General features: G+C 44.9%; 1 protein-coding gene across 1 annotated transcript in view; it reads left to right on the forward strand.

The window, feature by feature from the left end:
- LOC306917324 (voltage-gated delayed rectifier potassium channel KCNH8-like) overlaps nucleotides 1-12,172 on the forward strand; it is a 92,711-nt gene that overhangs the window by 12,501 nt on the left and 68,038 nt on the right. Inside the window, exons 3-4 of the mRNA XM_079495498.1 lie at nucleotides 6,341-6,574; nucleotides 10,048-10,182. Coding sequence (XP_079351624.1) covers nucleotides 6,341-6,574; nucleotides 10,048-10,182 — 369 coding nt within the window. The remainder of the gene's footprint in view (nucleotides 1-6,340; nucleotides 6,575-10,047; nucleotides 10,183-12,172) is intronic.

Here is a 12,172-nt window from a genome sequence, read left to right on the forward strand (position 1 = left end):
ACTGTTTTAGTTGCTCTTTTTTCTTTTCTTTTAATGAAGTAGTCTCTCCTTTCTTTTCTTTTTAATGAAGTAGTTTTTATAATGCGGTATATAAATCTGATGTAGTATTGCTCTTGAAATAATAAATAGCTTACAGTGTTTCATTTTCAGTCTGCCCTTTACAAGCAAGCACTGCTGTGGCTTTCAAACAGCAGTGAATGTGAGAGGTTAGATTACCTTGAAATCAGGCAGTGGTTCCCAAAGTGGGGTCCGGGGACCCCCAGGGGTCCTTGAGGGAGTTCCAGGGGGTCCCCAGCTAAATGATAGTTAGGAACCAAATGGACCCTTATGGGTCTGTAACTCTGAGAGTGTACAAATGGAACCATTTGTACACTCTCAGAGTTAAATTAACAGTGATTTTACAAAATATATTGGGGTTGCAAAAATAAAAATGCCATTAAAAGGGGATCCGTAGCCTTAAGGCATACACTGGTGGTCCTTGAAGTTAAAATGGTTGAGAATTACAGCTAGAGTCATAAAAACCTTCTCTTATGGGGGTCCCTGGCATATCTTTTCAAATGGGGGTCCGCGGGCTAATTAGTGTCAATTTGGGGGTCCTTGACATGAAAAATATTGGTGACCACTGCTATAAGGTCCAAGAGTAACACAGGTTCTCTGTGTACTCACCAAATAATTTATTTTGACCTGCACCCGACACCAAGGTAATACAATTACTTAGCTGCTAGCACAGAAAACAAGCACTTTCCTGGGCTCTGAGCACCAGTGAATGAAAGCCATTTCTTTAATTCACACCCAAGAGTGCATGCTGGGTATTATGTCTCAACCCACCCTGAGCCCAATTCGGTGTTGCCTGTCATAACAATGTGCGTTTACTTTATTATAATCTTTACTGTGTGCGTCATGTGCACGACGTGTTGTGAGCTTGTAGGGCGGCTGCCTTCAGTGCGCGATACCATCATACAATAAACCATAAATTAGGCACACACACACACACACACACACACACACACACACACACGTGTAGTCCCAAATGTGTTCTGGAGGGCTGTTTGCTATCGCTCCCAAGGGACTTTGTGAGCTGTCCAGAGACTGTGTCTAAATGGTCTGGTACATCAATGTGGATGTCATTACCCTAACTACTAGTGTGTATCTGACAGTCGTGAGTCGCTTCTCCTCAGGCAGTGTGTTGCCGTGTCAGAGGGGGCAAAGAAAGTGCCACTGGTGCTCAGCGGGAAACTGCTTTTCCTTGGAGATGGACTCGGCGCCCCCCAGCAAAAACATAATAATTCCTGGGACACTGTGGCACATGGATGTGGCACATGGATCCACTTTAAAATGCGGATACTTGTGGGGATGACTAGATACATCTTTATAGCAGTTGGTTTTAAAAGGTCTAAATGATTATAAATGTCTGTACTTCATCCATTTCTTATGCAGTGGTCTCTCATTTCTCTCTCTCTCTCTCTCTCTCTCTCTCTCTCTCTCAACTTAGTTTCTCTTTCCGTCTGTACACATACTGTACTAGTACTTGTACACCCACCCCCAGACTCTCAATTTGTCGTTTACTTGCTTTTGCAATTCCCTTCTGTTATTAGTCACAATCTGGACTCTCCAATTTAATTTAAAATGTGGACTTTAATTATCTCCGTGGAAGGAATGGCTCGGCTGTGCAAGCCATACATAAATGAGTTATGTGATGAAATATTCAAGATTGCACATAAACATGAGTCAGCCGGTTGGTCAGAAGTGTCAGAAAGGGGTCCTTACTAGCCAGAGAGTGAGCTTAGATATTCATGAATCTACTCAAGATTGCACATAACATAAGTCAGCATGTTGGTCAGAAGTGTCAGAAAGGGGTCCATATACAGCCAGAGAGTGAGCTTAGATATTCATGAATCTACATGAGTGTCTTTTCACGCATCACTGGGTTAAATATGCTATCCATAACATATCCATATCATGTGTACTGTATACTTTTTTTCCTTTCTGAAATGCACAGAGCGACGTGGTTTTGACAATTAGACTAGGCTGAATGTAAAGATGAAAACATTTAGCAAACAATATTCTACACTAGAGGATTACAATACTTTTCATCTTCACAGAGCCCTCTGTGCATGGATGAAATGCCAATAAAACATTTTTAATGGGAGAATTTGTGCAGACTCAAATCTTTCCGTTTTATTTTTCCCCTTCCAGCACTCAAAGGCATCTTTTGTTGTGGATGCAAGCGGATGAAAATAATACAGCGATCCCTTAACCCATTGATGCCTGGTGCAACCTATACGTTGTTCTACCCTTGATGCCGGCGCTCTCTCTGTGTCTCATCAGCTATTGTTATTATTTAGCTATTGAAAAATAGCAGATCTACAAGCTCATAGCGCGCCACCGAGTGGCGCGCTATGAACTTGTAGGTCTGCTATTTTTGAAAAAACATAACTATTTAAAAAAATAATGAATCAAAATTTGAACGTTTTCAGAAACCTTAGGTCAGGCCCTAGAAGGCGTTCCCAGATTCAGCCTCAGGTATCAATGGGTTAACACTTAACCACCGTGGCATTTGCTTTCTTTAGTCAGAGGAGCGGCTGCAGTGTTGCATGGAATATTCCAAGGTCTCATATTAATGCTGCACACAAAACATCATTAAAATTGTATCTGCGACTCTCGCTCTGAAACCTCCTTTGTTTTCACAGGCGTCTCTTCCCATTCCCATTGCAATCTAGCAGAACAAGGACTTCTCCTCACTTTTTGAAGGGCTTTCTTTCTGGGCAAATTTGTCATGCCTTCTTCCTTTTTAAATGAACCCTATAGCTTCGTCATGTCTGTTGTTGTCCCATCGTAGACGACTGTGGCTCAAGAGGTAGAGCAGGTCGTCCAATGATCCATGGGTCGGCGGTTCGAATCCCGGCTCCTCCTGTCTACATGTCGAAGTGTCCTTGGGCAAGACACTGACTGAACCCCAAATTGCTCCCGATGTGCTGGTTGGTACCTTGCATCGCTTACGCCGCAATCGGTGTATGAATGTGTGTGTGAATGGGTGAATGTGATGCACAATCTATGTAAAGCGCCTTGGATAAAGGCGCTATATAAATGCACCATTTACCATTTACCATCAGAGGCGTATCTACAATAAGGTGAGGGCAGGCGGCCGCCTGTCCAAATCCATTTCTTGCCTGGCCAAAATCCATACAATGAGAAAAAAAATCACACCCGTGTGAACTGAGTGGTGTAAGGTTTTATATAGCATGATCAGCTGTGGTCTGACGTAATGTCTGACGTAATGAAATCACACCCGGATGTGATTTCACAACTGGCTTTTTTTGTGCAGAAAAAATGAGCATGGTTGCTACGGTCATCCAGTTCACCCGGGTGTGATTTAATTACGTCAGAAATTATTTTGAACATAGCAACCATGCTCATTTTTTTCTGCACACAAAAGCCAGTTGTAGGAGTGGTTTACACCACTCAAAAAGAGGACAAAAACAAGACATGAGAACTATTAAAATGGACAGCTGATTGGCCGTTGCGGTAGAGTGCGACCCTCAATCACCCATTGGAATGTAAATGCATGCCTTTCAGCCTTTGTATCCCACTCGTCTGGCAGGTATATCTCTTTGAAAACCTACGATTGTGCGTGGGGAGACGACAATTAACATATCTTGCCTGGCCAAAACGTAATTCCTGGATACGCCACTGTTTACCATCGTCTTACTTTCTCCCGTAAGCCTGATTTATACTTTGCTACAGTGCATTGTGAGCTTGTACATCTGCTTTTTTCGGTAAGCAACACTGTCCAATAAGACAAAGTATAAATTAATAATGACTCTCTACTGGCCTTAACCCTTCCCTTCCCTGTCACGCCCTTTCTACCCAGTACTGTCTCTACTCTACTCCTGAATTCACATTCACCAAAAGCATCTTTATTCTACCGCTGTTCCTGGAACTAACTGTCCCTAGTGCGTTTGGGACTATTCTTAGTGATTCACCGTGGTATAGACTAGAGGCACGCCAATGTGTTTGATACTTTATTTTTGTCTTGTGTTCCCCCCTTCTCCCTGTTCCCCCTCCTTTTATTTCCTCTCTGTATTCTGAAAACAACAAAAATGATGGAGCTTGCATGAAAAACAGTTACACCTGTAAACCTGTGATGTGACAATGAAGTAAATGGTAAATGGTGCATTTATTTAGCGCCTTTATCCAAGGCGCTTTACAGAGATTGTGCATTACATTCACCCATTCACACACACATTCATACACCGATGGCAACGGAAACCATGCAAGGCACCAACTAGCATAGTTCAGTGTCTTGCTCAAGGACACTTCGACAGTAACTCTGGGGGAGCCCGGGTTTGAACTGGCAACCTTGCGGTTACCATCCAGGCACTCTACCCCTGAACCACCGCCGCCCCAGGGGAAATGTCAGTGTGGTGATAAAGTTCCTGCCAACCACTGCAGAGAGTGGGGATCAATTCCTCTTTGGTGCCTCCGGCGCGTTATTTATCCCACCGCAGTTCTAGGAAAGCCCTGCTGTGATTGGCCAGTAGTCGTTGTGATTGACAGTTCTCGTTTTTGCGACCAGTCATTAGTCCTACAACTACAACCTATCTCAAACCCTCACCCTAAACCTAACCCCCCACGGGGCAGCACACCTAAACCTAACCTTAACCCATGTCTAACCAATGACTAGTCTAAACTAAGTATGCACCCCCCTAAACATAACCGGAACGGCCTAACCTCAGTAAAACGATGCCTTCCCGGGAGCCGGGTCTACCCTAGAACGTTGGTGGGATTCATAATCGCACGTCTCCGGCAAGGCCGGGCAGGTGCACCAATGAACACAATGTCACGAGTCTGTGACTCCTACAGGTTGGTCAGACCTCGTGAGTCTGTGACTCCTACAGGTTGGTCAGACCTCCTCGTGGGTCTGTGACTCCTACAGGTTGGTCAGACCTCGTGAGTCTGTGACTCCTACAGGTTGGTCAGACCTCCTCGTGGGTCTGTGACTCCTACAGGTTGGTCAGACCTCCTCGTGGGTCTGTGACTCCTACAGGTTGGTCAGACCTCCTCGTGAGTCTGTGACTCCTACAGGTTGGTCAGACCTCCTCGTGAGTCTGTGACTCCTACAGGTTGGTCAGACCTCCTCGTGAGTCTGTGACTCCTACAGGTGGGTCAGACCACTTCGTGAGTCTGACTCCTACAGGTTGGTCAGACCACTTCGTGAGTCTGACTCCTACAGGTTGGTCAGACCTCCTCGTGAGTCTGTGACTCCTACAGGTTGGTCAGGCCTCCTCGTGAGTCTGTGACTCCTACAGGTTGGTCAGACCTCCTCGTTAGTCTGTGACTCCTACAGTTTGGTCAGACCTCCTCGTGAGTCTGTGACTCCTACAGGTGGGTCAGACCACTTCGTGAGTCTGACTCCTACAGGTTGGTCAGACCACTTCGTGAGTCTGACTCCTACAGGTTGGTCAGACCTCCTCGTGAGTCTGTGACTCCTACAGGTTGGTCAGGCCTCCTCGTGAGTCTGTGACTCCTACAGGTGGGTCAGACCTCCTCGTGAGTCTGTGACTCCTACAGGTTGGTCAGACCTCCTCGTGAGTCTGTGACTCCTACAGGTTGGTCAGACGACCTCGTGAAACTCCTGACTGTCAGGTGAAAGAAGAAGGAGCTGGCAAATCCATTTATATATACTGTAAATGGTTCCATTTGTACACGCTCACTTAAATTAACATTGATTTTACAATATGAATTGGGGGGTCCCAGAGATAGAAATACCATTAAATGGGCGTCAGTAGACTAATGCAGGTCAAACTTAGCCTGGCTAATAAGCCAGACCGAATCAGCCGTTGGCAAAAAAAAAATTGCCTGCCGGCGGATTGCGGTCTGGAGAGGCTCAATTGTACGCCCATTTCCTACACCAGAGAACTGGTGTGGCCAATCGGGACATGGTATGCAATATGGGCTGGCTTTGGTACAGTGACGTTCAATGCTTGGGACCTTTGACTGACAGTAGCTCTGACCAATTGCGTCAAAGAGAAAATGTTTGAACCCGCCCCCCGGGAAACCAGATCCATACACAGCATCTCCAGACTCAAATACCACACGACAGTGTGATTTGAGTCTGGCTTATTAGACAGGCTAGGTCAAACTGGGGGGTCCTTGAAATTAAACGAAAATTAAACGTTGAGAATCTCTGCTAGAGCCGTAAAAAAATCTTCTCTTATGGGGGTCCCTGGCATATGTTTTCAAATGGGGGTCCGCGGGGCTAATTAGTGTCAATTCGGGGTGTCCTTGACATGAGAAAGTTTGGGAACCACTGCTCTAACTCTTCTTTACGTCATTCCAGACAGCAACTTCGTCCTGGGAAACGCCCAGGTGCAGTCCCTCTACCCCATCGTCTACTGCTCCGACGGCTTCTGTGAGCTCACGGGCTTCGCCCGCGGCGAGCTCATGCAGAAGAGCTGCATCTGCCACTTCCTGCACGGCGCGGAGACCGACGACCGCCTCACCTCGCAGATGCAGAAGGCCCTGGACGAGCGGGGCGAGTTTAAGACCGAGATCATTCTTTACAAGAAGGGCGGTGAGTACTGCATAGCCACGATTCTTCCAAACGTTTGCCTCGGTTACACTTATTTTGTTTCTGCTTATTTTACACTGCCCTCAGTGTTGTAAATATTACGGGTGCAACAGTTCAATTGTAAAATAAATAACAGATTTTAATGAAATAATCACTTTGTCATGAATAGTGAGAATACTGTAGTAGATCACAATGCAACACATTGTGAGCTTGTATAGATCTGCTGTTTTCGCACATTTTGCACACCACCAATGTCCACCATTGCATAATTCATTATAATATAGGGTTATTAGTGGTTTATCAGACTAAACATTTAGTTGATTGATTAATGCATTACATAAATTTTTTTGTATCTATATTGATTCATTTATTAAAATTGTGTAACTTGATTGTAAACAAATGTCCTGTCATCTAATGGTTTCTCAATTGTTTTATTCACATCAGGGAGACAATCCAATTACGTAGTAATGCATCATGCAAATAGACTGAAACAAGCTACAGTACATACACCAATGAAATAAAAGTTGACGATGATGATGATGATGATGAATTGGCTTGGCAGGTGGAAGAGGACAGGTGGTCAAGTGCTTGAGTAGTTGTAACAGGTGGACAGATAGTGTAGATACTATTCCTGGTTGGGAGGGTCTTTAATCAATCAAGAACCAATTTCCTCAATGTAAAGATCCTAATTTCATTTTGTATTCATTTTCTAGCAACCTGCAATGTAAAGGGTTAATTCTGCAGGGTTATATTTCTGTAAATCATAATCCCAATGGGAAGTCAGTGCACAGACTCAGAGCAGAGGTAGAAATCTTTACTGGCTGAACGAGAACGTCCAGCAAGAAAAAGTTGCCATACACGAGGAAGGTGGGAAACACATACTGTAGCTCTTTCATTTATTTATAAGGGCAGAAGAAATTGTACACATTGTTACTGTATATACAATTGTGTTCAGTTTTGCTGAGTTTGCTCAGCCTCCAAACCTCTTCTGTTCACAGAATAAGAACACCAGTTGCATATTGATATGGCTCAGGACATACAGTATGTGCGAGCAGTGTAGATTCTCTCCACTGTATTATCTGCAGTATCAGAAACACAAAACAATAAAATGTGCATACATTTAGCTGGTATAGTGAAGCTTTTGAAAAGAAGAGGGTATGTTCACTTGTATGTGGGGCCAAAATGTTCATGAATGTCGGCACACACATCAAGTAAAACGGGCAAGGAATCAATCCGCTCAACCTCGCTGTGAGGAGTGAGGAGTCATGTCCATTTCTTTGCTTTGTCGCCGCAAGTGTCACTGCATGCAACATTAGACCCCGATGAATCATTGTCACTTCTCACTGCTAAATGGCCCTGTTTGTGCCATTATAGCACATGAACCCTATAGCGTCCCTATTCTGGGGAGAACATCAGTGGAAAATAGCCAATCTATAAGCTCACTTCCAGGCCTTGTATTGAGCCCTGGGGGACCCCGGTCAACAAGTATACAGGGTTTAAGCTATGTTGTGTAAGTAAATGATACGTAGCTTGTGGAGTTAGTTCAGTCGGATATACCCGAGCGGTTTCATGCTGTGCTCAAGGGTGCATACATATACTCGAGGGGTTAATATGCTGCATTACTATGTGGGTGTATTCAGTGTTTGCAACTAAAGGCTCATACATAGTCTGGATTTTCGGTGGTGGGGTGACCACCGAACTACAACATGACGTCACAAGCCGCGGTGAAGAGCAAACAACCGCCACCGCTCCAGCCCTTCTCTCTGTTTTTTACTCCCCACCGCTAAACGTTATTTCAGCTCCGGTGGTCGGCTCACCACCGGAGCGGTGGTCACCTCACCACCGAAAAACCAGACTATGAATAGGCCTTAAGACCCACATGTCATTCACTGATGTGGCAGTCAGCTGACCAATTGGGCGGGGTATTTAAGCTCACCTAGACTGCAATGCTTTCTTCCTGCCTTCCTCTGCATATGGTTCCTGGTTGTTGTCATGTGATGTTTGCTCCCACCACCAACCCAGCACCACCGGTGGGCTCTGTTATTTCTGTTCCCCATGGGGGGGGGGGTTGTTATTGTATCTCTCAGCCTTCGTCAGGGTCCCATGAGACCCTGACGAAGGCTGAGTGCCGAAACGCGTTGGTCCTTCTTTTTGTAATGTTCTTTGCCATGCCTTAACTCTAAAATAAAAAAAGGCTTTTTTTCACACCACTGGAACAGAGTGCCTTGGATCCTCTTCTTTATTGTCATGATGTAACCTCGCCAACGAGCACCTGTATTCAGTTTAACAAACAAAGGACCTCTATTCAACTATTTAATTATTAGTTACTTTTCAGATATAAATGATTATATTACCGGTATTAAACATACATTGACCACTTTAGCCCTATTTAAATGTTTATACGTAGGCTATTTGAAAATAGACGATCTACAAGCTCACAATGCGTCACATCGCAACACGCTGTGAGCTTATAGATCTTAGTTACTTTTACTTTTGGTAATTCAAGTATATTTTGATAATGCTTTTGTACATTTTGAACACAGGCTTTTACTTGTAACAGAGTATTTTATTTATATTGTGGTAGTGCTTCTTCTACCACTGGCTTTAAGTGATTGACAGTTTCCCTGCGGTGATTAAACAATCATGTACCAGAGCTTCCTGCCGTGTTTACACTAGCCTTTGAAGAGCCACAGCGCTCACTTGATCGTTGCTTGTCATGAAAATCCACTTTAAAACGGTGTAATCGCTTGTCGTGGTGTTGAAAAGTATTCAAAAGTGGCGATCACAACAACAGAGCGGAGAAAGAATGCGCGCCATGCGCAGCACCACCGCCATGCGCAGCACCACCGCCATTGTAATGAATTGGCTGGGCCTCAATTTCCCAGAACCCCCTGCATGCCGGTGCGACGGATGTTCTTGCGATGACATCATCAAAACGCGTCACCTATCCCACTCTGTCCGGTGGGATCCCTGTATGACTTAAAACTAGGGATGTCCCGATACACTTTTTTCGCTTCCGATCTGATCCCGATACCTCAATTTCTGTGTTAGCCGATACCGATACTGAATACTGATACCAGTGTCGTGATTTCATGTTGTGTTTATAGCTATCTAGCTATATATCTCGTGTTGTGTTTATAGCAGACTCCTCACTCAAATGTGCACTTGCAGTTTGGGCAACTCCAAAGCAAATTCCACATTTTCCAACATTTGAATTACCTGCCATAGTGTCAACCCCTTACCCCTGTGTCGGATCGGTGGTTAGACTGGCATTTTCACCGATACCGATATGACCCGATATGACAAATAAGGGCCGATCCGATACTTTTCCCGATACCGATACAGTATCGGGACATCTCTACTTCAAACGTATTAAAAACACGGATTAAACAATGAAAACATAACTTGTGTAGTGTAACTCGTGTTCAGGAGTCAAAGTGATTAATGCTGATTGTCATCCATGTCTCTTGGCGCAGGCTCCCAGTTCTGGTGTCTCCTGGACATTGTGCCCATTAAAAATGAGAAGAGCGAGGTGGTTCTCTTCCTGGTCTCTCATAAAGACATCACCGAGAACAAGAAGGACCGCCCTGACGCCGTTGACTCAGGAACCGGTGAGTGTGTGTGTATAACCTCCACGAATAAGGTTCTTGTCTGTCAAATGGGGGAAGGGAGAGAGCTGCAGTAATAACATCCATCTGCTGCGCTAAAGTGTCAGCAGAAAGTGTTACAAAGATACTTGTGAGTTCTGCAAGTTTTGCGAATGTTATTGCCTCCAATGGCTCCTTAATATAATGGATTTTTATAGAGAGAGGTTTCAAAATCCTCACTTTTTAACCCATTTAGGACTGAGGCCGATTCTAAAAACGCCTTCTAAGTTTTCTGAAAACCTTCAAATATTGGTCCCATTGGTCCTCCAATCTTCAGTCCACCAATATGCTGTATACTCCCACAGCTGTTCTATACATCTCCTTACAACAGTGGTTTACCGGATTTTGCCGTTTGTGCCAAATAACACCATAAAACCCTTTTCATGTCGCGCACCCCAGAGGGTGTCCGTGCGTGCACGCACCACAGTTTGGGTACCCCTGTGCTAAGGTATAACATAATGCTTAAAACACCAAAAGGGGTTCCCCTCCTGAATGGGTTAAGCACACTATGTTAGAGGGGAGTGCCACCCCCTCTGCTTTCTCCTCTCTTTGGGGCGATAGTGTAGTGTGGTTTTTGTTTATTTTGTACAGTTTGTGTTTTGTTTCTTTTATTTTTTTTCTGTGTGTATTTTAATTTGGCACTCCTTTTCCGTGTTGACTTTATTTGGGACACACACACACACACACACACACACACACACACACACACACACACACACACACACACACACACACACACACACACACACACACACACACACACACACATACACACACACACCCCCCACATGCATAATCTGCTTAGTCTGTGTTGGTTTATGTGCTAAAGGTGTATTTCTGAGACCTGTTTTGCCATGCAATGAGATTAAATTAAATTAATGAAATCACTACGTTCACTTAGCCCATTTCGGGACCCTCGGTTACCGTTATATCTATATTTTGGACGGCGGTACCCTAGGGTCCCTTGAAAGTGTGAAGTTTTGGGCTTCTCTGAAATTCTCTCTTCCTCACTTCCCCTGTCCCGCCTCCCGCACCGCGACTGGCTAGCTGCACGCCCTAATTACTGCCTCTGATTTGCCAACCGTGTACATGCTGGATGTTTTTACTGCTGTCGTGTCGTGGGTCTATTTAATAACTCCTGTTATGGCCCGACCTTAGCTTTGGTTAATTTCAAAATATGAAGAGGACATGTTTCCTTTTTAACCCATTCTGGGCGGGAACCCCTTTTGGTGTTTCAAGCATTCTGTTATACTTTAGCTATTGAAAAATAGCAGATCACAGGGGCACGGTGGCACAGTTGGTAGTGCTGTCGCCTCACAGCTAGAAGGTCCTGGGTTCGATTCCCGCTCGGGACGCTGTGGGTGCTGACGGCGTGTTTCCTCCTCCGCGTCATCAGTGCCCATACCCGAGGCGGGGTTGGCGAAAGGGCCTTTCTGTGTGGAGTTTGCATGTTCTCCCCGTGACCCCTAGGGTAGGTACCCTCACAAAAAACATGCAGTAATCCTGGTCTCTAAACTGCCTCCCCCTGGCCAGCCGGGGCGCCTGATGGAGGGGAAAGGAACTGGTTGGAATAACGTGTTCCTTCCACGCGCTACGTCCAACCAGGGAAACTCCCCCCTGTCAGGTGTAAAGGAGCAACTTGGACACTCAGGCATGAAGGAAGCATGAGTTCAAGTCCGTTGCTCTCCCCATGTCCCCCATATATGGGGACTAGGTTGGCGGAGGGTGTGTAGAGCCCAGGATCACATTAGATAATTGACACAGGGGTGAAAAATGGGTTACAAAATCGTGGGATAAAAATGTATTTAAAAAAAAAAGAAGAAAAATAGCAGATCTACAAGCTCATAGCGCGCCTGCGTGCTATGAGCTTGCAAGTCTGCGATTTTTGAAAAATCCTAAAAATGCGGCACAAATCTTTGAATAGGTATATATTCTTTCAGAGCGAACGTTTTTT

The sequence above is a fragment of the Electrona antarctica genome (assembly GCF_951216825.1).
Source record: "Electrona antarctica genome assembly, chromosome: 24".
Taxonomy (NCBI): Eukaryota; Metazoa; Chordata; class Actinopteri; order Myctophiformes; family Myctophidae; genus Electrona; species Electrona antarctica.